The sequence below is a fragment of the Primulina tabacum genome, chromosome 5, assembly GCF_025594145.1.
Source record: "Primulina tabacum isolate GXHZ01 chromosome 5, ASM2559414v2, whole genome shotgun sequence".
NCBI lineage: Eukaryota > Viridiplantae > Streptophyta > Magnoliopsida > Lamiales > Gesneriaceae > Primulina > Primulina tabacum.
Genome location: NC_134554.1, coordinates 12,054,658 through 12,081,882, shown reverse-complemented (window position 1 = coordinate 12,081,882; position 27,225 = coordinate 12,054,658). Strand labels below are relative to the sequence as shown.

General features: G+C 34.2%; 4 protein-coding genes across 7 annotated transcripts; 2 read left to right on the top strand and 2 right to left on the bottom strand.

Moving 5' to 3' along the window:
- Window positions 1-2,285: 2,285 nt before the first annotated feature.
- Window positions 2,286-5,291, top strand: LOC142546624 (protein RMD5 homolog). Of its 2 annotated transcripts, none has more exons than XM_075654442.1 (2): window positions 2,286-2,414; window positions 3,831-5,291. In XM_075654442.1, exon 2 carries the CDS (start codon window positions 3,886-3,888, stop codon window positions 5,044-5,046), a length of 1,161 nt encoding a protein of 386 aa, XP_075510557.1. In that variant the 5' UTR covers window positions 2,286-2,414; window positions 3,831-3,885; the 3' UTR covers window positions 5,047-5,291. The 2 variants fall into 2 exon arrangements, with proteins under 2 accessions (XP_075510557.1, XP_075510556.1); XM_075654441.1 differs by having other exon boundaries at window positions 2,312-2,481.
- A 4,778-nt stretch (window positions 5,292-10,069) lies between these two features.
- Window positions 10,070-12,791, bottom strand: LOC142546623 (E3 ubiquitin-protein ligase WAV3-like). The gene is made up of 2 exons (XM_075654440.1): window positions 12,172-12,791; window positions 10,070-12,018 (listed from the first exon to the last, which is right to left on the bottom strand). Exons 1-2 carry the CDS (start codon window positions 12,547-12,549, stop codon window positions 10,324-10,326), a joined length of 2,073 nt encoding a protein of 690 aa, XP_075510555.1. The 5' UTR covers window positions 12,550-12,791; the 3' UTR covers window positions 10,070-10,323.
- Window positions 12,792-18,767: 5,976 nt separating this feature from the next.
- LOC142546622 (auxin-responsive protein IAA9-like) lies at window positions 18,768-22,524 on the bottom strand. 3 transcript variants are annotated; one of them, XM_075654439.1, is made up of 6 exons: window positions 22,375-22,524; window positions 20,806-21,401; window positions 20,461-20,687; window positions 20,248-20,389; window positions 19,420-19,481; window positions 18,768-19,079 (listed from the first exon to the last, which is right to left on the bottom strand). In XM_075654439.1, exons 2-6 carry the CDS (start codon window positions 21,363-21,365, stop codon window positions 19,042-19,044), a joined length of 1,029 nt encoding a protein of 342 aa, XP_075510554.1. In that variant the 5' UTR covers window positions 21,366-21,401; window positions 22,375-22,524; the 3' UTR covers window positions 18,768-19,041. The 3 variants fall into 3 exon arrangements, with proteins under 3 accessions (XP_075510554.1, XP_075510551.1, XP_075510553.1); XM_075654436.1 differs by lacking the exon at window positions 22,375-22,524 and adding an exon at window positions 21,776-22,105; XM_075654438.1 differs by lacking the exons at window positions 19,420-19,481; window positions 22,375-22,524 and adding an exon at window positions 21,776-22,108.
- A 3,030-nt stretch (window positions 22,525-25,554) lies between these two features.
- Window positions 25,555-26,931, top strand: LOC142544783 (uncharacterized protein At5g65660-like). The gene is made up of 2 exons (XM_075651820.1): window positions 25,555-25,946; window positions 26,516-26,931. Exons 1-2 carry the CDS (start codon window positions 25,713-25,715, stop codon window positions 26,678-26,680), a joined length of 399 nt encoding a protein of 132 aa, XP_075507935.1. The 5' UTR covers window positions 25,555-25,712; the 3' UTR covers window positions 26,681-26,931.
- Window positions 26,932-27,225: the final 294 nt, after the last annotated feature.

Below are 27,225 nucleotides of genomic sequence, written 5' to 3'. Positions count from 1 at the left end.
TCTACCCCACTTCCACATCAAAGTCTCGGCCGCCTTGGAGAAATTTGGTGAAAATTTCGTCCAATTGTCTTTTTCCACAGCCATGCCCCTGCCACTGTACCGATTCCAGATTTTGATAATTCGGACAATTTAGTCTCAATGCACAAATCGTGTGGCTTCTCTAGTGCGATCTAAGCAAGGAACACAGTCTTTTATCGTGGACCAGATTTGACGATCAAGAGGAGGAAGCCTCGTTTGTAGAGATATATAAGAATGGTTATCTCTGCTAATCTTAGATTGGTTTGGTGTCCAGCGTTATATACGCGAAAGTATAAAAACTAAACACTATATGAATGTTAAATAAACATACGACACACAAGGACATTTTCAAATGTCGAAACAAAAAATTTAAAACTTTCGTTGGGTGTGAGAAAACGATGCCCCAAACAGTTTTCGTACATGGATACAGTGTTGTACACAATAAAAGATCCGGACTCGTTATTTTCATGTGAAATTGCATTCATTAACGGAGCCAATTGGTGGTGGGTGGGTGAGACCGTCGGCTAAAAATAATTATATTTTTTTAACTTTTTTCTTTAATATTTACTCTTATCTCTCTAAATTTTTTTAAAATTTTTTATTTTAACTTTTATTTTCTAGCTCAGTCCTTGTTTGCGTTATGTACATCATTCATAACAATAACAGACACACATTTTTCTGTATAACACGATTGAATGTATCTCTTTAATCGAAAAGGAAGATACGAAATAAGTGGGAAGTTATGATTAATAAAATTAAAGTGGGGAATGGGGCATGAGAATGAGATAGGGAAGTCGAAATGGGGTGGAAGAGGGATGGCTGAGATTTGTCCGATTTGGGGGAGGGCCGTTCTGGTGCGGCTATTGCCTTCAAACAATAAATGGGGATTATTGAGCTTTAATTTGGAAAGCCAAGCCTATCTCCCAATTTCCAAGCTTCGTGGAGTCTACTTCACTTTCTTGTATGTACTTTTTTATTTATTAGCGGCTCTATGCTATCTATACCAACTCAATATCAAATGGGATTGCTTTTTTCACATTTTCAATGGACTTTGAATTTGAATTTATATTTCTTCCTCTACTACTGCGCTAGAATCTACATTGTTATTAAAATTCACATAATTTTATTTTTGTTTATATTCAATGTTTTTTTCACTCATTACGATGATGCACACTAATAGAAGAATAAAAAGGTCGTCACTTGCAGAAAAAAACAGAACATGTCATGCTTAGAGCGGTTTGCTATTGGGATAATATGTCATAAAGTGTTTTCCTTGACAAGTGTCCATTATTAAGTGTTGTTCGTTTAATGTTCTACTGTGTTTTAAGTTGCAATAAATTGGGAACTTATTGAAAAACTGAATTACAAGGGAGCAATGGTATAAGAATCTCGCTATATGTTGGATTGTCTTTATGAATCATCCTTTAATATTTTGTAAGCTTCACACTCCAATTGTTCATTTTTGGACGACGTGGATGTGTGTATTAGATGTCTCACATCGGTTGAATTAAGTTCTTGTGAGTTGCATATATGACTTGAACAATTATCCGCCTTTAAGATAGGTTTTGTAGCGGAGTTGGAGCGAGGGTGGATTCATAATCTTTAACCTTTTTTATTATTGTAAAAAAAAAAGTCACTCAAAAATTCTTTTCAAAGTTTCGATTGAAATAATTATTTCAAATTCCATATCAATTATTTATAACATAATTATCATATAATCATATTTTCTTCTATGATGTTTCACTCTATTGTTATCATATCTACAAATTGTGCCTTCTTGAACATGTACTCTTAAATGGCTGGTTGACAGGCCCATTCACGAGTTCCATGTACTTTTATAAAATCAAATTGTGCAATAAAACTGCTCGGAAATTTATAATTCTTCGTATTTTATCATATAAAAAATCATAGCTTCCGGCCCAGCCCAATTCAATCCGTGGGAGCAGAAAAGAAGAATGTGAGATAAAATCATGCCCCCAACCAAAAAAAACATCTTAAATATCGTGTTTCATATTTTAAATATTAATTTAGCTCGTCAATTTTATTACAGATTACTAACAATCTCATAATAAAAATATAATACAAATTTAAAAAACTGCGATTTTTACAAAAAATAAATAAAAGTGATAAGCTCGACGCCTTATATTACACGTGTCATTATTGGAGTCTATTGGGCCATATTTTTCTAGAAATGGGCCTGGCGTGCTTTGGTGAGGGACCAATTCATTGGACAATCAAATACAGGGGTAGCAATGCCAATAACTAGACAGTTTCCAATTTGAATGCGAAATCCGAAAAAGAATCTCTTCTCACCATTTAATTATTGCCAAAATATTTCCCTAACTGCCCCTCCATTAAAAATCATCGCAAGTGTCTCCGCACGCTTCTGCATTCCGGTGAGATTACTCCTCCTATCGGCTTCGCAATTTGCGAAATTTATTCAATTATTTGCATCATTTTTAAGTAATTAATCTTTCCATCTGTACATTTTTTTTGTCTATTTCACTAATTTATTTTTTTATTGATTGTGCTTTTTTTGGTTGGTTAATTTAAATTGATGATTCGTCGTAGCTTAGTCTTCAATGGCATGTGTTGAATAATTGATTTTTTTTTTTTATGATTTGAGTTCATTTACGATTATCATAAGCTCTGAAATTTAAACCACTGTTTACTATAATATTACTAAAAAATAGCTATTTATGATTCTCCGTTGGGTTTATGTTGGATAATCTTTGCTCATTTGTTGCTTTGCTTTCTACATCGTTGTTGCTTTTGCATCGAATCTATCTGAGCGTAGGCTCAGAATGTTTTGATGAATTGGACGAGGTTTCCCCGATGACGTTGAATCATTTTTTTTATGGAGAATTATCCTTTTTAGATGACTCAGTCTTTTTTCTTCCAATTAATTCTAGATTCGGTAAGAGCGATTTGAGCTCATTATGTATGATTTCCCCAAAAGCAAGCCTATTGTTTATTGAAAATGTTCCTATTTAGACTAGTGAATATGCAAGTGCCTATGTATAGATAGACGTCTTTGAAAATGCCAAATTCAAGTTAAAGTTCTGAATTGCAAACTAAAGGCTTATTTTCGAGCTATGTAACAATTATACTCTGGGACTGTCCCCTTTTCAAAACTCACTAGTATTTATGATCACGAAGTAAGAGAATTTGTGTGACATTTAGTCATTAGTATGTTGTAGCATGTTGTCGAGCTAACTAATTTAAAGAAGACACGGTTGCTGTTATGTGGTGGGTGTCTCAATTTGGAATGATGCCATTTGAATGCCTTATTGCTTTTCCAAAACCAAGCTTGTCAATTTCAGTACCTTTCTAAGAGAAGTAATTTTCGTTCATGACTGAGAACATGAGCGAACATTTACTTTTCCTAGAGTTAACAGTTGATGTTATATAGTTGAATTTTCCGAATCTCCATCCACCTGTATGACTCCTTGTATGAATAATGAAGTTTCCTGAAACTAGACTCTCAGAAACTATACACGAGTTAGGAATTTTATGTTCGTAGTGTTTGATGATCATGACATGTAGTGGCTTACTCTTAAGTTGCTGCGGCATTTCCCTTCAATAAGATGATTAATATTTGTGGTGTAGTCACTCGCCTAGGCTTCACAATTCAAACGAGCTGCTATGTTGTTTTATCATTTGCACATCTTCCAGTAGTTCTATTTATCCTGTTTGGTGTCACCTTCTCGTCCCATCTCCAGGCAATCCAGGAGGCAATCTCCGTGTTTTGTTGTTGTCAATATTTCCACGACTTCTTTTGTTATCTGCCGATTCATCCATTTTTCTTGTAGGTGTCAATCAAATTTAAAGCATCGGTTGTTACTCTTAGTACTTGAATCCTCAGAAATGGAATTGAATCCCATAAAAGATGCTTTTGATCGTGTTACGAAGAAACAGAAACTGTCATTTTCAAAATCTCAAGAAATAATTGAACAGATCGGACAAGAAATAGAACATGCTTTATCTAGAATACAATCGGCTCAGGATTCTACAACTCCAACTGACCATAAGTCAGTCCTCGATGAATTAAAAACGAGGTTAAAAGAAAGAGGTTCACTCAGCCATTTGGAAGGCACACAAAAAGAACTGAATATTGCTTTGAGCAAGTATCCCAAGCTTCTTGAGAAGTCCTTCAATCCTGACATCTCAAAGGCTTATCGTGATGTTGATTTTGATTTCCACACTGTTAATCAAATTATCGCCAGCCACTTCTATCAAGAGGGCCAATTTGATATTGGTGATTTATTCGTAAATGAGTCAATGGAATCTGATGCTGCTGCGAAGAAATCTCCTTTTCTAGAAATGTATCAATTACTGGAGGCCATGAAATATCGGAATCTGGAGCCTGCTCTGAAATGGGCGACAAATAATCACGAGCTCCTTCAACAAAATGGATCTGATATAGAATTTAAACTTTATCGCCTTCAGTTCGTGGAAATCTTGCAGAAAAGGGGCAGAGATGAGGCTTTAAAGTATGCTAGAGCCTTTTTGACCCCTTTTGCATCCAATCATATGGCTGAAATCCAAAAGCTCATGGCTTGTTTATTGTGGGCTGAAAGGCTCAATTCATCACCGTACGCTGAACTACTTTCCTCCATACACTGGGAAAAACTAGCTGAGAAAATCACAGAACAGTTTTGTCATCTCATGGGACAATCAAATGAGAGTCCATTGGGAGTGACAATTGCAGCTGGTGCTCAGGGGCTGCCTACCCTTCTGAAGCTTATGAACGTGATGACCGGCAAGAAGCAGGAATGGCAGTCTATGAAACAGTTACCGGTACCTCTTGATTTGGATAGAGAGTTTCAGTATCATTCGATATTCGTATGCCCAGTGAGTCGAGATCAAGCAAGTGAAGAGAATCCTCCTATGCTGTTGTCATGTGGACATGTACTATGCAAACAATCTATCACCAAGTTGTCGAAAAATAACAGCACAAGGCCTTTTAAATGTCCTTATTGCCCCGCCGAAGTCGAAGCAGGTCAGTGTAGGCAGTTGCATCTCTGATAATGTTAAATAGCGTGTAATGATTGTTCAAGATCCTTAATTTGCTTATTTACACGATCTTCCAAACTCATGGTCATTACATATAAAAAACAAACATGTTTGCTTCTCGGATGAACTATATTCACGTAATTATGAACTTAGTGTTATTCAGAGTAGGTTTATCATGATTATATTTCTGCTTAGTTGTTGTGCAACTTGATGATCGTCTGTTGTTTGATGACCTTTATTCAAATCTTAATTCCAAACTTCTTGGTGTTATTTGCGGTTATCTTTCTTTGTGATTATCGTGTGTTTTGAATTTGAATCTCATTGATTTTCTTTACTTAAATCATGCTTAATAGCTGTATTCCTTTATGTTTGTGGCACACTCATTTTATTTCAATCTATTATTTGTATTTCTTTCCACTTACTCGTGGTGTGATCAAAGAGGTGTAAAGCCATCCACAACAATAGCTTTGGTCTCTTTCTTTACCATTTTACTAGCAACTTTACCAAATAAATTTGCTAATTACTTCAACACCGACTAAATTTTTTGCAAGAATTTCCCAACATTTACTATTCGAATAAATTGTTGATTATGGGATGACCGCAAGGATGTGTCCATGAAATGTAGAATATTTTTTATTATTTAAATTGAATGATGCCTTCTAAGATAGGCGTGGATCATAAAAATGAGGAAGCCGGGGGTGAGGCGAGTTGAATCAGTGTGTGATATAGCCGTGTGTTTCGGGGAACTATACGGGTTTTTTTTTAATATAAAAATTATGCATGAATTTTTTTGGTTACAAAAGAGATAAAGAGACGTCAGTATTTTTAGTATTCAACCAAAATATCATATAAGATGACATAGACACGCTTAAATGAAACTTGGTACAACAAAACTGTAGGCTTGATCTACGCATCTAGTTAGAAACAATTTTATACGGATGGTGTGCAAGGAAATATGAGGTATCTTCCTTGCTATATATATATATATCTGTGTGTGTGTGTGTGTGTGTGTGTGTGTTGATTTTCTAATTCAAACAACTAAAAAAACATTGATTTACATGAAAAATAAATGTGTTTTGGACGACAATTATTTTTTGTATGTGCGCGCGCGCACGTCTATATTGTTAGATATTGGGTTGGGTTTTGTACATGTAATGGAAAAGTCGGTGTCATCTGCGTTTAATATATCCACCATTGACCCGTAATATATTCTACTTTTTGAGTCTTATTCTTTATCTAAGACAGATTAAAATTGGAAAGAAATTTGGTTCTTCACCAACTCCCACTCTCCCTCCTTATAGCTTTTGAGGTGCGTAATTTCAGGAATCCAAAAAAAATTGAAAATCGTGCGAGTAAGCATGATATATAGTGATACCCTCTTTTATTCACGCTGATGCAAATGGAGAGGAGACATACTGGTACACACTATCTGAAAGAAAATTTAAATTTAATATAGATTTTTTTTAATAAAATTGCAAAAATTAACCTCTGCTTTCAGAATTCAGCATGTAATCTTTAAAAAATAAGTATTGCACAAGCATATTTTTACAATTAGTAATAAAAATTTAGGTTATGACTAAAACCTGACGGTGGCATTGGTGCAATGGACGTAATAGGTATTATCTTCACATGTCATATATAATATACAATTCAAATATTTGTCGGCTACATCTAAGTTTTGGACCCGTTCCCTAGACCACTAAAATAAAAAAGAAAAATACTCTAGTATATTATGACAGATCATGATTCGACTATATATATTTATTTACTAATCAAAGAATTAACACTTAACAAAAAAAATATGGAAAGATACCTAATACCACATTGCATATACGATCAGCAACAATGTGATCATTATAATAAATAGGTACGATTGTGTATTTTTTGGTGGAAGATGAAGTTAATGAGAAGTGAGATTTTGTTTAGATGTGACGAGTGTACGATTGGGAGGCAATAGTTGGTGAAAAAATGTCTCTTGTAATTTCCAAATCAAGGCCCCTATATTCCGTAAGAAAAAGGGTCCCTCGTTCAAACAAACGTCTTGTCCTTTTGAGTGTAGGCCCGATTTCATCATGTCACCATCATTTCACTGCCTACTTCAATTCAAATTCTTGTCATTGAAAGTAAAAAAAAGGTGAGACGGGGTCTCGGCTTTAAGTGGTCTCGCTGAATGGTCTCGTCCACTTTCACATTGTAATAGTTTAGGAAATATATAAAAAAAGATAATTTTGTCAAAGCATGAAAAACAGTATCCCTTTCACCCACGGGCGGAGTCACACTCTTGTATACCCGAGCTTTAGCTCGGGTGACCCAATTTTTTTTTGAAAAATTTATATATAAATTTTGTATAATTTTGGAATAATATGATATTAGCCCGGATAGGTCAATTTAATATATTAAAAGATTGTAGAGTTTAAAATTTTAGCCCAGACAAAACCATATTTCTGGCTCCGCCACTGCTTTCACCGGGTTGAATAAGTCCTGATAGTAGGGGTGGGATCGGGTAAGGTTTTCGGGTTCTGGTATCTGAAATTTCGGGTACCCAAAAAGTCGGATAGTAAATTTTACAACCCGATCATGTCGGGTACCTGAAATGATCGGGCAACTGACATGATCGGGTCAGGTACCCGGAAAAAAAATTTAATTTTTATTTTATTTGTTTTATATATATATATATATATATATCACATTTTATAAAAAATCACGTCATTATATCGAGTTATGCCTAGTCATTATATCATATTATGACTAGTAAATTAAAAACACATGTATTGTTCACATTTCACAAAAGATCATGTCATTATCCCATTTTATGATTAGTCATTTGTCATTATATCTGGTTATGACTAGCCACAAAAAAATTCATGTATTTTTTAAATAAATAGACGGATAGACCCATAAATTTTTTTAAAAAATTTTGGGTATCCGATCGGGTATCGGTAAAATACTCGAAAATTGTTTTCAGATATCGGGTACCCGACGAACCTTGTTATTCTTAAAAAAAAAAAAACCCGATCGGGTCGGATCAGATACCCGATACTCGAAAAAACGCCCACCCCTACCTGGTAGATTAGGATCAGATAGATCCCGACCTTAAACAGTTACTATTTGGGTTGTGAACCTCGCGGATCAGGTCAAAATTTTATCAACTATCGGTACAGTTCGATCCATGTTTTTCAAACATTTATTATTTGTTAATAAATATTTCAAAATTTTAAAAATAATAAATAAAAAATGGAGTACATTTACGTAATTATGACTAAATAGTATAACTATATAAGTTATCTATATGTTTTTTTTTATTTACATTTATGAGTGACATTGTTCAATAACTCATATTTTCTCTCGTCGTTCTGGATGTTTTCTCAGGTTTTTATTTTTTGTCTACTTCATCACTTTTAATATCTCATGTTTGGGTAATGGCTTTTAACCAAATATTGAGCAAGCATTGATGGAGCTCCAAATTTTCCGATCTTAATTATAATATTTCTCATCTAATATATGTCATCTCATCTACAAGTTTGCTCAACTAAAATCGTTGAAACAGGGCAATTTATAATTATTTTTTTCATTACAGACAAAATTAGATATGCTTGTGTTTTTTTCGATCACCATCACAATATGTAGAAAGTGTTATTATCTGCATCACTAAAATAAAAAAATAATTTATTAAGTTCCTGACTGGAATCAGAGTATTCATATAGCCGACTGGCCATATATTTTTAAATAATAATAATGCAAACTCGAGGGTCGACCCGTCATCTTGACGGTTTTGAAATGCTAAAATCGTAATCAACAATCTAAGTTCGGTTATGGTCATAGCTCTGGCCAAACTCATTGACCAGGCTAACCTGCTCATTAACCACGATCTTGGTTCGACCCCCACCCGAAACATGACGAGGTCTACTTGTTTCTTGTGTTTGAAATAGTGATTTAGGTGTATGATGTCGTCATATTAGAATTCGCATACCATTTAAAAAAAAAATTAATGATAAATAAAAACTCATTCGATGTGTTCTTTTTACCTTTTGCACTAAAAATTAGTTAACGCAAACAATGGGAAACTATTGGAAGAATTGTTGAGTTCTACACATTATTATGGTATTGCTCTAAGTGTGTTTACAAACAATCTACATTTTATATTTGAGTTTTTCTATTTTTTTGTGGGCCTCATGTGTGAAAATGAATAAGCACCAATGATATAAGATGGCAAAAACTTGTGTAAGACGGTCTATCGGGTCGTATTTTGTGAGATATATATCTTATTTGGGTTATCCATGAAAAAGTATCACTTTTTATGTTAAGAGTATTACTTTTTATTGTGAATATCGGTAGGGTTGACCTATCTCGCAGATAAAGGTTCGTGAGAGCGTCTCACAAGAGACCTACTCTACAAGACGATGATAATACCTTAGGTTGCATTTTGGACTGAATGATTCGAGAAAATACATATTTCAAATTCATTATATCAATTTTTCTCAAAATTGGAATTAGGCTTTTTAAATATCTTGTATTCTTAAAGAATATATAATATTTTTGTTTCAATTTCAATTAGACTCTCCTACCTAATAATTTGAAATTCCCTTATACATCCAAATTTCTAAATTCAATCTCATTAATTAGAAAAAAACATGATGTGAAAAAGAAATTAAATAGATCAAGGAAACAAATTAGTTATTGGTCATTCCTATTTACTTCACCAGGTCCATTCCAAAAAAACCAACTAATATATATATATATATAAGTATGAGATCCTTAACTACCTTAGAGGATATCAAAATATTTAATTATATAATTACCCTTCTTACCCTACTAAAAACCTCCTCAAGTCACATTATATTTTATGTAAAAAAAAATCTAAACAAAACTTCTTTTTTAAATCGAACAACTCTTCTAAATTGAAAATAATTTTGTGTTAATTGTTTAGTATTATTTGATCAAATTAAAAATAATTATAACACATGCAACATATGTGCATATTTTATTGGTATATATAAAATAAATAAAGATACAAACAACACTAGTAAAAATTAGATGAATAATAATTTAATAAAAAACAGAGAAAAATAAATACAAAAAGCTAAAGAGCCCGCATCGCCACCCGCTACCCCATACTCAGTGCTTCCATCAATCATACTCTCTGGGGCTATTATATGAAGAAAGCGCCAAATAGTCTACCACCACTCACGTCTTACTATTGCCACACCACGACGGCACAACTTTTTTCCTACTTATTATTCATAAATATATATTTAATTTTTAATTTATACATGCAATGTTTGGAAAGAACTAAAATCTCGCATTTTCAAATCCATGTAAGTCGCTAACTCTATTTAGCGATTTCTTCATGATTGCTAATTTGGCTAGCCGTTCCGCAGCTCTCCAGGCGGAAGTGGGCGTAAGCGGCTCAGCTTCCCTTTCGTGGCTGTGGTTAAGGTTGTTCCTTCTTTGCAGCGCCTGATCCTGTCTCCTCCAACTCAAATCCGCTAGCTCAGATTCCAACCCGCGAACAAATTCCTCACCCGAACCCGATTGCAGAATGAGAGCCCGGGCTGAAGCTAACATGTGGTAAGCTCCGGCAATGTCGTTCCTATCGGTCATTCTCCTACTCTCGGCTAAGGCGCGAGTGGTGACAAAGAGGCATCTCAGACGTTGGGATTCGCGACTGAATGAGGACCCGATCACGCGTGGACACGGGATTAGAATTGCTCCTTCCTTGTCGTGTATCATCAGCTCTTGAGTGGACGGGTCTTTGTACTGGCATCGGACGGACAATCGCCGGTGGGCCACGGTGGCCCCTACGGCGAATGGAGATTGGACTTTCAATTCGATCAACACTTCTCTCTCTTCGTTGGAACACAAGTCACCCATTATACACCAGCTTGGCCCGGATCCGATAAAAATGGGTTGACCTCCGTGCGAGGAGTAAATCGCCGAGATCTCGCTGGGAGCCGAATCGGGCGTGAAACCCAGCTGAAATTTTAAATCTTGGATGACGATGCTTAGTGAGTTTGTAATACATTTTGCGAGAGTTTCATCCGGCAGCTCATTAATACTCACGCTTAGGTTCACGGAATGTAGTGGGATTTCTGAGAATAGTGTGTGTGACACGGCGGAGCCACCACGGTGGCCGTCTGAAAATAACACGAAGGCAGCGGCCGGGTTTTTCTCCCGACGGTCCTCCATGACTTTTGCAGCCTTTTTAAGCGAATCCATAGCGCTCGTGGCGCTGTCGTCCAAGGGGATGATAGCGTCGATTATTCGACGCGCAGACTTCTTTCCGGCGGTTGTCATTCTCCGTAGAGGCAATAAACGCTTTGAAGTTGAGGAGAATGCGACGATTGAGAAGCGGTCTGCGGCGGTGAGGGAAGAAACCACCGTTCTCATTGCTTTCTTCATCAAATGAATCTTTTCTAAATTCATACTCCTGCCAACATTCACCACGGTCACCAAATCAATAGGAGCTCTGCGGGCGTGCTTCGTACTCGCCTCCGGAGCTCTAATTTTCAAAACAACTGCATAAGTTTCACTGCTTTTACCAACAGACACCACGGCCGTTTCAGACAGCAGACCAAACTCCACTTTCTGCATTTTCACTTCCTTCAAAACCACATTATTCGCAGCGAAAAAACCAGGGAAGTCGTCATTTACATCCTCGTATTCATCGGATTCCGGTATCGGGTTAAATCTTGCACCAGATGTTGGAGATGACAATGGCTCGTCATCGTTGTAGACCTTCAAGATTGGTTTTTTTACATCTCTCTTCTGTTCAAAATCTTGGGCGCGATTTTGAGTTGGGGAGGGAGTCGATGGCGAGAGATGAATTTCCTTCCACGTGGAATTGCAAACCGGGCATATAAGCGAACACTGCTTCCTTACTTGGGCGGCGATGCACGGGAAATGGAAGCTGTGGCGGCACTCTGCCGTGAATATGGCGGTTCCCTGACCGGTCTTCAGTGACTCCAAGCAAATTTCGCACCTACTCTGCAAAAAGTACAATGACAAGAAAACATAAAAAACAGAATCATTACTAAATTATGAGGAGCTAATATGTGCAAACAACTAAAGAAAGATTCTTCAACTTTAAAATCTCTTATCATGAATAATATATAAATAATTCAATAAAAAATTATCTACCTTAGATAGTCGGAGGCTTGATTTGAGCAGAGAAAAAGTGTTGGGGGAGCGAGGAGAAGAAGGTGTGGAACGAGTGAAGAATCTTGGAGCAATTCTCGTTTTGCAACGGAGTTTCGGACTTTGCGGAGCAGAACTCGGCTGAACCGCAGCATTCGGCCGTGCCGAAGGTGTATTCACGGTGGTTCGACACCGGAGAGTGGGGCTAAACACTGGCTGAGACTGCATCCGAGGGGTCGAAGGATTCGAGAAGAACCCACCAAATCTTGAGCCAATTGTCGGACTTGGATTGGTTTCAGATTTCTCTTTGATAATCGGAGAATCCCTTTCTCTATCTTTTGGAATCGAGGTGCAAAATGCTCTTCTCCATCCCAAAACCATTGTGTCAATTTACCAAAAGGAGTAAAGGTTTCGACTTCCTGAAATCTTGTAGTATTTTCACAATCTAATACCTACCTCTGATTTGAACTGGGATTTTGGATTTTTTGTTGGAAAAGTTGAGGAAGAAGACGATGGAGGAGAGCTAAAAGTGGATTTGGTAACAGAGAAGACAAAGGGGAAGAGTGAAGAAGAAACAGAGACCTAACAGAGATGAGATGGGAACAAAAAGAAAAACAAATCCACTCTTTTATTTATTATTATTATTATTATTATATATATATATATCTCTAACTTCTCTTTCAGAATTTCAGGCATAATTTGACTCGAACCCAAAATGATAACAGCAAAAGCTCCAAAATAACATTATATGTATATGTATAAATATATATATATATATGATCTGAATACACGAAGTGCCTCTTTTCTTCATTTATTTATTTGAAATCTATTTAATCATATGTAGGAATCCGCGGTTCCTTTTTCCAAAATATGCATCATTTGGTTTTCCATTATATCGGGATTTGCAATTTTTAAGCTTTCAAGTCAATTAGTTTGGCCATTTGTTTTTGGTATTTTTATGAAAAATAATATGTTGCAGTTTATTTTACCACTTTTAATAATTGTGAAATCCCATGCACTCACCTAAACATGTTATTTTATCACCTGTTGTTAAGAAAGTGGCTTTGGATTTTATTAAATTATCCATGTCGACCATGTGAATCCATGTAAAAAATCTACATCGCAAAATCAAAAAATTATATAAAGACAAATAATTGTGATATAAATAAGCTGAGTTGCTGACTTTTACTTCTTCTTTTTTTATGAAGTTTACTTTCTTATTTGAATATAACATTTTTTTTCCCTAGGAAAGGCATATTATGTAAGGTGGGTTTTGAGTAATAATTTAAAAAGTGACAGGCGAACGAAGGTTAAAAAAAGTTTGACGTCAACGGGGGCACCAGACATACAAAGTAAGCCTTAAAATCGCAACCTTTGATCCTCCTTTCGCCTTAACCTTCGCTGTCCCCAACTTTTTACTTCTTTTTGGAAACCCTTTTTCTGAATTTTTCGGATCTCATTCTATTTCATTTTTGTGATTAAATCCAGTTTTTTTTTATTTTTTTATATCTTTGCCCAATTCACGTGGTTTTCTGACAGTGTTAGAGGTTGTATGTTCGACCTATAATGCTAAATAAATTAGCCATAAATTATTGTTTTCACATAAATTTTAGCAGTTTAAATGTATTCTTATCTAATTTTTTTAAAAAACATGTAGTTGAAAAAATATTGTATAATATATAATTATTTGAAAAAAAAATTTATTATCTACAAAATATTAATTTCTATTATATGAATAGGTATCTCATTAATATAAATCTGACAGACAATTCATATGATACATACTCTTCAATTCATATAAGATTCTTCGCAAAACTTTATGTGGAACATATGTCAATTTTGTGAGATTAATATTTTATTTAAATCGTTCATAAAAAATATTATGTTTTATATCAAAAATATTATTTTTTATTGTAAATATGAACATAATCGATTCGTCTTGCAAATAAAAAAAATTCATAACATCGTATCACAGTTGATCAATTCAAGATCCTAAAGCTTTTAATAAAATAAAAGTAAAAAAAAACTTATTTATTATGATAAATAGCAATCAAGATTTTAACCCAATCACTTGGAGACAAGACAAGCCGTAAAAATACACAGGAAGTTTAGCTAATAATTGGGATGGGTTTGTACGAGTATTGACTTTTGATTAGCGTATTAATGGGATGCGTTGGCAGAGTAATATGATTAGAACCATCATGATGACCAATAATTTTACAGCTGTACCAATTAATATTTTATTATTTGTTTTAACAATAAATAATCTTATCAATCAATGAATATCTGCTAATAATTATTATTATACCTATAAATCATACCATATAATTATAAAATAAAAAGTGAGCAGGGTTAGGTGCATTCCCACACTAGGTAGGTGCACCCCACAGTACTTCATAAATGTGACTTTTTGGTACATCTCCCCTTGAACCCATTTTTATTTAAATGTATATATACTCATACCTTCTCTAAATAATATGTATTTTTCTTTTGAAGTGTGTGTTTTTTTTAATGATACAAAATTTTAGTTTTTTTTATCATCTATTTATGATGTCAATTCATATTAATATGCGAGAGTCCAACGTGATCTAATGACAAATTTGTAAAAAAAAAAATTGTAAAACAATTTTTATTTATTTGATATGTCACGATTTTTTAAATATTAACAGATGAAATAAATAATATCTATATTTTAAAAAGTAATAATTGAAAATCGCGTATGATTGGTAAACAATTTATAGACTACATTTGAATCCATAACTAATATATAAAAAACAAAATCAGAGAGTAAAATGGTCGTGAATAATAATATTTCGGAATCTTCCACCCCTTATTAGTCTCCATCGTGTGCCAGTTCCAGACTACGTATAGCTCATCTTCCCCATGTATTGTCTGCAAATACCACATTAAATTCTGTCTTAAAAAATATGAAGATTCAATTAATTTCTGTCATTACAAACAGTTCTTGCAAAGGACAAATTTTTAAAAATATACATAAATTTTTTTTAATTATTATTTATATTAGACATAACTAATTTCAAATAATAAGAAAAACCAAATAAATTTGATCAGAAAGGAACAAAACAACACAGAGCAGCACGCTTCTTCTGTTCTCTTGATTTGACCACTAACACAAAGTGTACGTGTTCACTCACGTTCTCCGCCGTCCGGTCCTTAACGCCGTGACCTTTCTGTTAATTTCGTCAGTCCTCGGGAATTCCGAAAATGACCCCCTCTGCAACCCTAAACTAATCTAGTCTGTCCTGCCCTACGCTGTCCTCTTTTGGAATTTTAATGCGTACGGGCAACCGAGTCCCATCGCTTGGTAAAACAGTAAAAAGGGTCATTAGTACCATATAATTGATCAATTATTTAAACTACCGTTTCACCCTACAACTATTCCAATTTTCATTTCTCTTCTTTGCATCACCTTTTCTTTTATGAATTTTTTTTTAAAAAAGTGGGTCTATTATCGATGCAAATGGGTTGATTTTATTTTGTCAAATAAATCCCCCTAGAAAGGAACGTCAAATTCAAATAATTTTGACTTCTTGCGAACAAATAAATGTGTGTGTATATATATATATATATATATATATAGTGTCTATCTTCTCGCGGTTTAATTGTGTTTTTGAAATGAAATTTAATAATGAATGCACGTGATTGGGTATGGGGTGCGGAGCATATGGGAATGGATGCAGGGGATCAGAGCACTAAATGCTAGTCAGAACGACGTCGTGAGTACCGAGGAAGTATTCACTAGGGACGGTAAATCTTTTAACCACCACAAAAGCTACCGTTTTTATCTATTCAGACTAGGAAGAAATAAGGCAAGTACAATTTGCACCACACATTTTTCCAAATATTATCATCTTCCAGCTGAAATTCATACCATACATACATGCATACATACGCGACTTGTTGATGATTGAGATTTAGTCTAGGAACCGCACATTGTACTATGTACATTGAGTACAGCGGACCATATGGTTTCATTTAAGACAAATAAATGCGATCCTATTTATCATAATTCGTGTAATTACTGATAGATAGTTGTTAAAAATACGTGTGAGACGGTTTCACAGATCGTATTTTGTGAGACGGATATCTTATTTATGTCATCTATGAAAAAATATTATTTTTTATATTGAGAATATCGGTAGGATTGACCCATCTCACAGATAAAGATTCGCGAGACCGTCTCACGAGCGACCTACTCTATAGAGTTTATACATTATTGATCAAACTTATTATGTCCAAGAGCAAGCCATTCTTGTATTTTTCGAATTTCAAAGAGCAAAGAAAGCTCTAACGTTTTACTACTCAAATTTAAATATAATGAAATTCAATCAGCAGATCCTATTGCTTCATCGTTACTTTTAGTAAAATATAAAAGCTATAATTACTTCTACTACTTATTAAGTATAACCTACAAAATGATTTCATCAGCCGAAATGTTTTTTAAAAATGTATTAAAAAAATATGGCATGAACGACAATGGACATTATTGGAGTTGGAGAATCTGATTATTAATTTGACTAATCTTATGATTAATAGTCTAATTATTTGAATTAATATTACTCGGCCTAGTGATCAGTTAGTTCATAATTAATTTTCAATCAAATTGGTGGTTTCCTAAATTCAATACATAATAGATTTCACATGGTGACTAACTCGATAAATGACACATCCGACCAAAATTTCGAATCTATCATTGTACCTGATACTTGGCGTCGAAAAAGGCCCAAATTTCACATTCAGCACGAAAAAAACACAAAGAAAATGAAAGGTTTTATTGATCTGCAATAATGGTTGTTTGAGCAGCTCAAGGCACGTATATATGTTGAGACAGTTTGTCTGGTAGCAAGGGTGAAGAACTGGTGGGCTAGCCGTTACTATAATACATATTTAAGACTTACGAGAGTCTTCAAGAAGATGCACTGAATTTTCTTGAAATCAATATGCTTAGGACGAAGAATTTTAAAGTCACTGATGATAATTGATACCTATGATTGTCTACACCTTATATTATTATGTGTTAATGTGTTAAAGATTATGAACTTGATTATAACTTCATCCCAAAAATTAGATCAAAATAGATGATTGTTTAAGTTCATATACACAACTCCCAAGAACTCAATCTAGTCGATGTGAGACATCTAATAGTTTCGGAATGAATAAGTGGAGCGTAAAGTTTATAAGACGTTAACAGGTGGCTCGAAAAGGCAGAATAACACATAACATGATGTTGAGCTTTGATTTCATGTTGAGATTATTGGATTTTAACCTAATTTCACCCCGAAATTTATCTCAGTAAGATGATTATCCAAATCCATATATACCAGAGGCGGAGGTACATACCCAGGTGGCCCAAATTTTTTTTATATGTAAATTTTGTATACTTTTGGAATAATATGATATTAGCCCGGATAAATCAATTTAAAATATTAAAAAATTCTAGAGTTTAAAATTCTAGCCCGTACAGAGCCATATTTCTGGCTCCGCCACTGATATATAAAGCCTAATTCAACAATATATATTCGAGACGACATCTTCAAGCTTACCGAATTCTGGAACGATAGTATTCGCGTTTATCGTAATCAATCTATTGATCATTAAACTCTTGATTTCTTATAATGGAACTTAACTACTTGAGTGTCCATAGCAATCAAAATTTCGCCATGCAAGCATTTCTAATTTCGCGTTCAGATCTGAATCAATCTGTAGATATCGGAACATTATTTTACCATTCCTTCTTTGAATTCTAACGTGGAGAAAATCATGCTGTAAAGTCAAACCTTATCTTTCCATATTTCGTCAAAGATATGTTCTTTTAAGATAACTGAGATAAGGGATTGATTCTACTTAATCCCACTAAAAATTTACTTAACTGAATTCACGGAACACCAACTCCGCAGAAATCCAAGGTAAAAGGGAAACTCTCTCGTCACATATATTGTATTCAATTATTCGAAATGGGGTTGGTTTGATAATCACGCATTGCAATAAATCCGAAAAATGATTAAATGCCAAATTAGTCAACAGGAAGCACTTTTAATTAAAATTTCAACTATAGACCATCTAAAGTTGGGGTAAAATTTTGATTAGTAAAAATATGGAAAAAAAAATATATCCTCTTCCTCAGATTAAAATCATTTTTGCTACTTATTTAAGTTCATTTCTTCGAGTTTAGTTTGGAGAAAAAATTATAAAATTGTCCCCGCTTTCTAAATACAGCAGCTACATATTAAACATCTACTGTCTTAAATCGTGGCACCCAGATGGCATAAAGTCAAAGGAATCTCTTTCAATAAATGGATCGACAACTCTGGATTTGAAATCAGATTCAGATTTGGCGATGGAGAAGAAAATATAAGCTTTCCCGTATCACAGTCAGAGGATAAATTATTTAATTTAAGAATGGTGACACATGCCCGAATACTTGAATGTCAAAATTCACTGGTTATTAATTTTATTGCAAACAAGACGTAACGAAATAATATTGTTCAACTTCACGAGGAAACGAGCAGTTCAATAACGTGCAGCACATTTCTCACATTAAACGAAATGATATTCGAATGTGAATCATAAGAATGAAAAAACGACGAGGCAATCCACAATTTTAGATCAACAAAATGATCGTGACAGCGGTACAAGAAATTAAAAATCCAACAAATATTGATTCAAACGAGAATATAACACAACGGGAAATTCGAAAACACTAGATATATCGTGGAGTTGGAAAATTCTCAATGCAATCGAGGAACACGAAGCAATGGAAGTAATTCAGACCAGTTAATCTCTGAAGCTTTAACGGTTTTTTTTGGGTTTAACCTCTGGAACATTCCACTACTGACTCGAGCGAGGCCAGAGCTAGTTTGGGGATTCACATTTTCCCACGGCCCCGGGAGCTGTGAAGCAGCAAACGAAATAAAATGTGAAGTCTACGATCTTGAATCACGAAACATTAGAGCCCACATAAAGTTTAAACAATTTGACAAGTTATTGATCAAGACTTCGTAGACTGTAATTCTCAATTGTCTAATGCAAATCGACAAGCATCAATAATGTGAACCAATTGTACTCTAGTGTATAAAGAAATATGAACAAACCATTTTACTGGAGCCTGCAGAAGAGTTCTCAGGAATGCGAGATCTTACCCTTTTTATTTATAATCTATCAGCGCTACAGAAAATACAAAGGAATGACAACAACTACAAGGGGATACGACGATAAACCAAGATCTCTCACCTAATCCGATAGCATCAGAGCCTTTCATTATTTTGAGCTTCTTGCATGAAGTGATGAACATCCTAAAAGCAGCACAAAAAGCCCAAAAAAATGAAACAACTGGGGACGAACGTTGGAAACCCAACAGTAATGTACAACGTATGAAGTAATCGATACGACAGTGAAAAAGGTTAGAGATTTTACAAATATATTCTACTAAGGAAAATATCAAAATATTAAAAGTTCTTCTTTGTCAAATGAACACAACGCCGAGAGACGACTCCTTTTAAATTTGGGATCTGGTGTCACTCCAATAAAGAACTGAGAGAAAACATGGGTGCCTTTTGATTTACGTTCAAACGGACTAGAAATGACTCAACAGGTGTCGGTGCACCTTTAACAGGATGCAAAGACTCCAATTGTAATGCAAGAGACAGCACCAGACGCTCTTGACTGAATTTCAATTTTTAAATAATAAATATATAACTCAGGGGGTGTCTCTATTCACCTCTTGGATAACAACTGGAACCTTGGCATCCAATTAAAAGTGCCAAAACAATGTGTCCAATACCTATTGAAGTGACCATTCCACATGGCATCGTCAGTTAGCTTGATTTTAAAAAACTTAATAATAGTGTGTTGTTAATACTTTTTTTTACTTATGATTGTTTAAAAACTCAGAAAGGTTAAATGCCAAAAGTGTAATTCCTCCGTCAAAGATTCTTACAAATTTTGTGCAGTCGAGGGATAGAAGCATCCAATTGTCTAACTCAATTCCCACCAAAAAGAAAATTACAGAAAGCAAATTAATTACTTCACAAATAAAAGCAGGTGGGGGAGAAAGCTTACTCCCATGGGACATCTCCAACAAGCATCCAGTCACCATCTTTGTCCTCATACGTCAACAAATATTCAGATCCATACAGATGATCCCTAAACTTACCCTCACTCAGGATTTCTCTACTTTGAGCTCCTGGAGGTCCACATTGTCCTGAAACCAGAATACTCTCATGTAACACTAAAACATAAAGGAAACATATAAATTGAAAAACAACAGCTTACCAATGGTAAAACAGCTGAACATTTTCTCAAGAGCAAAAGAAAGTTCTTCATAGGAGGAATATGTTCTAAGATCAACCTTTCGCAAATAAGGAGCAGCGGCCAAGCAGACCTTTACAAAAGTACCACCAGGACCTGGTTTGCCATCAACTTCATTGTTGTTCTTTGATCTTGATGTCAGAGAATTCTTCCTAAAAGATCTGATAGGAGGCCAACCAACAATCTGTGTCCTGCAACAAAACATATAAAACAATAGAGGCAAACCTCAGAATATTAAAAAGAAAAAATCATTTGACCATAGTTATCTAAAATACTGGCTCACTTATTCTCATCAACTTCAGTACTCACTTAGCAGCGGGTGCAATGTTGGTGTTAGATACATTAACATTGTTATGGCATGATTTTGATGTTTTTACAGGTACTTCTGTTTTAATGGAAGACTGAGACACAGACGGCCTTTTGGAGAGCATAACATTTATCTCAGAATTATCAGCCAAGTTTTCCTGTGTAGAATCAGATCCTCTTGCATTAAACATCCAATTTTCTTCACTAAACAAGCCATCTTTTGATTCGGTGTCTGAGAATCCTCTTTTGCTTCCAGAAACAACAATCTTCTGTGACGATGAGCGGATTCTGTCAATGGAAGGAACCAAGGGAAACAATGGCTTCTCATCAAGATTTATGGTGCTTATCGGAGTAATGTCTGAATCACGTCCAGGGGAATGTGATCCAGGAAGACCAAGCTTCAAATCTGTGGCTTTCAGATTTAAGTTTTTGTCATCTTCCTGAGACATAGAGGAGACTGTAGAGCTGTCAACCAAGGAAAATTCACAAAGCCCAAAGTAATTGTGCTCTTTCAACCGCGAGCCATTCTGAGAAACATATTCTAAAGAAGCTGAGGAATCCATCCAGGAAGTACTACACTGGCTTTGCCCTTCAACACCCTGCAACACCGAAGACATCAATCTTGAAACTTTAGCGTTGTATAAGTTTGCAAGATAACATACTATAGTGATTTAAAAACTACGATCACAAATCATCAACAATATGACAGTGGTGAGGGAATAACTGTTCCCAAGCTGCAGAACTCCAAAAAAAAAAAACAACAGCTCAATTTCGAAATCCCAGTTTGTGACTTTAACATAATCCAAAGAACATTTAGTAACAGGAGTGTAAATCAACTAATCATCATTTCGGATAATCAAAGACAGTATCACATTCATGTCACATTGTAGACAAATTTTACAAGGCCTTTCCAAGTTAGAAGATTTGACATGCTTATTTGAAACTAAACAAAAGAGCAAATTAAATATTCTACCATGACACCGTGGGAGGATGCTCCTAACTGACTTGAATATGCCTGATTTCCCAACTGTTGGCTCATAGTGTTTATTAGAAAATCTTATTACATGTAAAAAATAATAATCAGCTAAAAAACAAGCTGCTCGATTAAATTGTGCAAATGAGTTCAAGTGAGCACTAAAACCGAAAGAAACAAAAAAATTGGTAGTTTACACAGCCTCTAACGTGAGAAATTTCAACTCAGCAACATCACGGATAAGAGGCGGATCGATACATCGAGAAAGAAGTGGTAAAAGAAGAATTTGTTTTAAAAAAAGAACCTCTTCTTTTGTTCTTGCATGGAATTTTTGATGATATAAAAAAAATACAAACAACGGAAATCTGTACTTCACTGTAAATTTGAAAACCACACAGAATAAAAAAACATTGACAAGGATAATAAAATAAAACAAAACAAAAACACAAAAGCATAAATTTTTTAGCCAACTAAATTCAATTTCAGCGGTCATTGAGGGAACAAAACATAAACATTTCCCCGAAATATTTTAACATGTTAAGCATAAATCAAAGCAAGAGAACAGAGATATTACATTTGCAGAAACCAAAATAACACACCTGAAGAATTGAATGGCGCGCAGCAACAACATAACAGAGAAATGATTACGAAGATTAAGAAGTTCGAAGTAACCGCACTAAGAGCAGGAAACAGGGAATTTTTAAGGCAAACAAAGCTATAAAGCAAGAACAAGAGCGTGGTTAGAGGCTCTGTGTCCGGGGTAAAATGGGAAACAGGAGTAGTTTTTTATTAACGGCTGAGATTGGTTAAAGGGAGGGAATCGTGGCCGTTGAAGTCGGTCAGAGAGAAATTATTACCCGTGTAATTTTTGCAGGTGGTAAATGGTGACAGCTTCTTTTAACTTTATGGGTTCTGGCGTATATGGGAATTTAGTTATTTAAAATTTTGAATGAAATATAATCAGAATAATCAATCACTTTGATCATCAAATTTTAATATATTAATTTACTTGAAATTAAAATTTATTACTTGCTGGAAAATGACTAGATTTTATACAAAGTTGAAATTTCTAAATGATTCCAATTCTCTTCTCTCATAATTCCAACCAAGTATAGAGAAATCTAATAATTCGGATCATACTTCTTAAAAGCATTTAATATAATTTATAAATATAAAAAAGAGAAATATTAATCCAAATCCAAAAAAGAAAAATAGGTGACTTGGGGGTCAACTGTATGTAGTCAACAACCGGCAAAGCAAAGTTCCATTGCGGCTTTATTGTTCCCCAAAATAGATCTTTTTTTTAAAAAAAAAAAAAAAAGTTGCTATTCCCACTCCATGTTTTCCTCTGTCCCCTCCTTTTCTGCCTGTCTTCGTTTCTAATATCCTCAACGAAATGATGGAACTCAGAAGTTACTTAGCAAGATCTTTGGGAAGATATTCGGATTCTTAATGCACAAATTCATTGATCGTTGATGAATATATAAAAAAAAAAAACAATATAATACTATAGAAAATATTTAATAGTTGAATAAAAGTGGTTTTAGTTCGATGTAGCCATCACGCCAGCTAATGAATTTACAATAAACGGACTCGATGTGATAAGAATGTCGTAATGGCTTGGGGTTTGGTCAAATTATCAACATCAATCTATTATGCGTGTGACCCCCAAAACATCATCCGAAATCATTTATTAAATTGAACACAAAGTATCTTGATTTAATCAGCACAATAAATTCATCAATATATCAAATATATTTGACTGCTAATTACTTTATGTTTTGGCGTACATAGATCAATATAATTAATTTTCAAGATAATTTTTGGGACGAAACGATAATGTTTTATCTATAATGTATATAAAAAATGGAGAGCACAAAATGGCATGACCTCTTTCTTTTTTCCCTTCATTTCGCAATGTATTTTTTAACGATAATTTCAAAAATTGCCAAATACACATGAACAATTTTTATAATTTAAACTACAAAATAAACTTTTTAAAAATTCCAATATTGCACTAGTAGTTGATAATGACCAATGAGCAACACAAGTGAGGAGATGTTGAGGTTCTGGCAAAGCGAGAAAAAGTGAAACTGGATAGGTAAATTGTTTGGCCTAAGTCAGTTTTCACTGAATAAAACAATTTTTTTGAGATTTTAGTTCTTAAAAATGTAGAGCTATATCGAAGAAGACAAACAAGGTGCATTGGGCCAATCTTGAAAACGTTTCAAAGTTGTATTCTTAGGCAGCCAAGTTCCATTTCTGAAATTGCATTGCCACTCTTTTCTTAGGGTTTTTCTTATTATTATTATTATTATTATTATTATTATTATGTTTAAAAAGAAAACACAATCTAACAGCATCTTATTGACAGAATCGATATTATCAAAATATTATATATAATATGTATGTAATAGTGGTAAAACCTAAGTAAATTGTCGGAATCTAAAAAATTAAATTTAACCATTTTACTAAAAGTGTTGTACGTAGAAGATAAAAGTAGAGTTTAAACTTAATTTACAATGATTAAATAATTTAAATGATTTGAATCATGTTATCTTCATATCATTTGGACCGTTATTTCATATCTAATTTCCAAAAAAAATAAACTACTTAAATATATTTTTAATCTTTATCCAAACTTTTAATTTTTTAAATGATTTTATCATTTCTAATATATTAAAAAAACAATAATTTAAAAATAACAAAAAATATCACATGTTGCGTGCAAAAAGTCGCTAGTACAAATTAAAAATGATGTACGTATTTTACTTAACAATATCGAATCAACATAATAAATGAGCGACATTAATTTATCATTCTTATATAATATATTTTTGTTATTCCGACTCAAGAACCAAATCAAACTATGCAGAATAAGTTTAGGAAAAAATTTGTCTCAGACAGTCTCACGGATCGTATTTGTGATACGAATATCTTATTTGGGTCATTCATGCAAAAGTTTTACTTTTATGCTAAGAATATTACTTTTTATCGTGAATATCGGTATGGTTGACCCGTCTCATAACTAAAAATTCGTGAGACCATATCACAAGAGACCTACTCATAAGTTGAACCCGCCCTACGATCTCTCATTCAAAAACTCCCGTTTGATTTCACGCAGAAGCAAGTTTAGCAGCTCTCTTTACATAATGATAAATGTGTATATCTAGAAAAGCGAAGGCTGCAAGGGAGGGGTATTTTTTTTTTTTTTTTTTGGGTTTAGGATTAAAGGAACATTTTCTTTCCTTTTAATTTAAAGTATACGGTGGCTGATTCATTTTGGTAAATAAGGTGACCGCCGTTGTAAAAAAAAAAAAAAAACACACGATTTCTAAAATATTAAAAAAATTAATCAACCCCACTATTACTTTCAAATTCAGCCCTTCATTAAATTCCTCCCTTGTGGAGACGCAAGGGAAGCAGCCTAGGCAAAGCCAAAATTTGTCAAATTACCAATTTGCTTTCACATTTCAAGAAAAAAAAGAAGTTAATTCCTTCGTAGTCCTAATAAATAAAAAAATGCAAAAAACTTATTAATGTTTTTAATATAAAATACACTATTTATATTACTCATTTTTTCATATATTCTCTATTTATTTATAAATTAAAAATGTTTTTCAATATATTATTATTTTAGAAACCCCATGAACATTATGATAACCAGTTATTTTAAAAAAAATATTCTTAATATATGTAAATTATTAATTTTATCAAGTCAACTTTTTAAAAGTCGTCTATTCAACAAAAGCATACAAATTTCCTCGACCTTATAAATTCCTCACCTTCCCCAAGTTGCAATAGTACTTCATACCAAAATATCTTCCCAGTCCACGTTACTTGAATATAGCTCCAAAGAACGCATAATCTCATATTCTTTGCTTGCTGGAGAGGGTAGCCAATATCATCAAGTGATTATAGATTTCGAAATTCATCAATGGAGAGCCTGAATCACGGAGATCCTCCGTTTCCACACGGCTCAAGTTCACGGCCTACGATTGCGTTTCCACTAGGCACAGTCCTATTATTGTTGGTTATCTTCGGCCTCAGCGGCATATTATCATTTTGTTACCACTGGGAGAAGCGCCGCAACGCTACACCCCGCCGTACAGCCCGTGTCGAGGCCGGTGCTCTTGATGTTGGTCGTTGCAAACCTCAAGCACCAAATATGGTACAATTTCAAATATACGTTTCCTTGCTTATTCTACTCTCATTTGTAGGTCAACTAAACTATCTAGTTCAAGGTCTCAAGTTTGAGACAAAGTTCAGACTCAATTGTAACACAATCCCTTCTCTCAATTCAGGAAAAAAAAGTCCAAATATTGTTCCAACTTGCACTCAAGAGTCCTAATATTGCAGGGACACACAATTTAATTATACAGTTAATTTTACCCCCCATGCTACCTAACGTGAAATGCATCATCTTATGTACCGTAACAAAATTTGGATTATTTATGAATTACACGAGTCCGACGTAAGACTTTGTATATCATATAATTATCCAGTTATTTCATTTACCTGAAACATATTTCATGCTGAGTGGTTTCTATTTAGCCCAAATCATGATCTCAAGTGTCATTATTTAAATATTTTGAGGCGAATTAGATTAAATTTTATGCGAGACGAACTTCTTCTGATATATAACCAACCATTATAAGATTGAGGGAAGTATTACTTTATATATAGAATAGAAAAATACTTACAAACACACACCGACACTCTTAATTTTTTGTTCTTCAGAATTTGAAGCAGCCAAAAAATAATGGCCTTCCAGTTGTAGTCATGCCTGGGGATAATGTTCCCAAATTCATAGCACTGCCTTCTCCGAGACTGGAGAAAATCATAGTGGATGTGCCGCCACCTCCGCCGCCTAAGCCCCTGCGGACTGCTTTCCGGTTGAATTAATATTAGTTGCAATTTACAATATATATAAATATTTATTTTAATCAATTTCTTGTATATAAAATCAAATTAATCATATGGTGTTGGTTAATGTCACTAGGTTTCACTTAATCATTGTGTACACGTAGTACGTTATATTTGACTAAAGCTTATTGTGGATAATGTTATTATGTTTTTGTTTTGGACGGTCTTTTTGCTTAGTAAGAGAAATTATTAAGCAAAACACCTTTCAATTACTCATTTTTGTAAACCGGCCTAATTTATTTCATAGACCTACTTAACATCATTATACGAATATGCCGTTTGCTCTTTGGTATTGTCTCTCGTGTACGGACATGCGTTTCGATAAAATGTTGATGAAGCTTGGAAAACAATATTTTTGTAATATCGGCAGCATAGTTTGTTCTTGCATGTGATAGTTGGGGTGGCAAAAAATCCGAAATCCCGACACAACCCGAATCCATTCCCGCCCCGAAAATTCCCGACCCGGTTTTTCCCGACCTAATTGTTGGGATTTTTCCTGTCCATGTTAATTTCGGGATAAAGGT

What these genes read in the sequence shown, in the direction of transcription:
- LOC142546624 (XM_075654442.1), top strand. Translation starts at nt 3,886, where the DNA reads ATGGAATTGAATCCCATAAAAGATGCTTTTGATCGTGTTACGAAGAAA.
- LOC142546623 (XM_075654440.1), bottom strand. Translation starts at nt 12,549, where the DNA reads ATGGTTTTGGGATGGAGAAGAGCATTTTGCACCTCGATTCCAAAAGAT. An exon ending in CAAGCCTCCGACTATCTAAG is followed by an intron (nt 12,019 to 12,171) that starts GTAGATAATTTT and finishes TACTTTTTGCAG; the next exon opens with AGTAGGTGCGAAATTTGCTT.
- LOC142546622 (XM_075654436.1), bottom strand. Translation starts at nt 21,841, where the DNA reads ATGAGCCAACAGTTGGGAAATCAGGCATATTCAAGTCAGTTAGGAGCA. An exon ending in AACATTGCACCCGCTGCTAA is followed by an intron (nt 20,688 to 20,805) that starts GTGAGTACTGAA and finishes GTTTTGTTGCAG; the next exon opens with GACACAGATTGTTGGTTGGC. An exon ending in CTCTGATGCTATCGGATTAG is followed by an intron (nt 19,080 to 19,419) that starts GTGAGAGATCTT and finishes GCTGCTTCACAG; the next exon opens with CTCCCGGGGCCGTGGGAAAA.
- LOC142544783 (XM_075651820.1), top strand. Translation starts at nt 25,713, where the DNA reads ATGGAGAGCCTGAATCACGGAGATCCTCCGTTTCCACACGGCTCAAGT. An exon ending in AACCTCAAGCACCAAATATG is followed by an intron (nt 25,947 to 26,515) that starts GTACAATTTCAA and finishes TTTGTTCTTCAG; the next exon opens with AATTTGAAGCAGCCAAAAAA.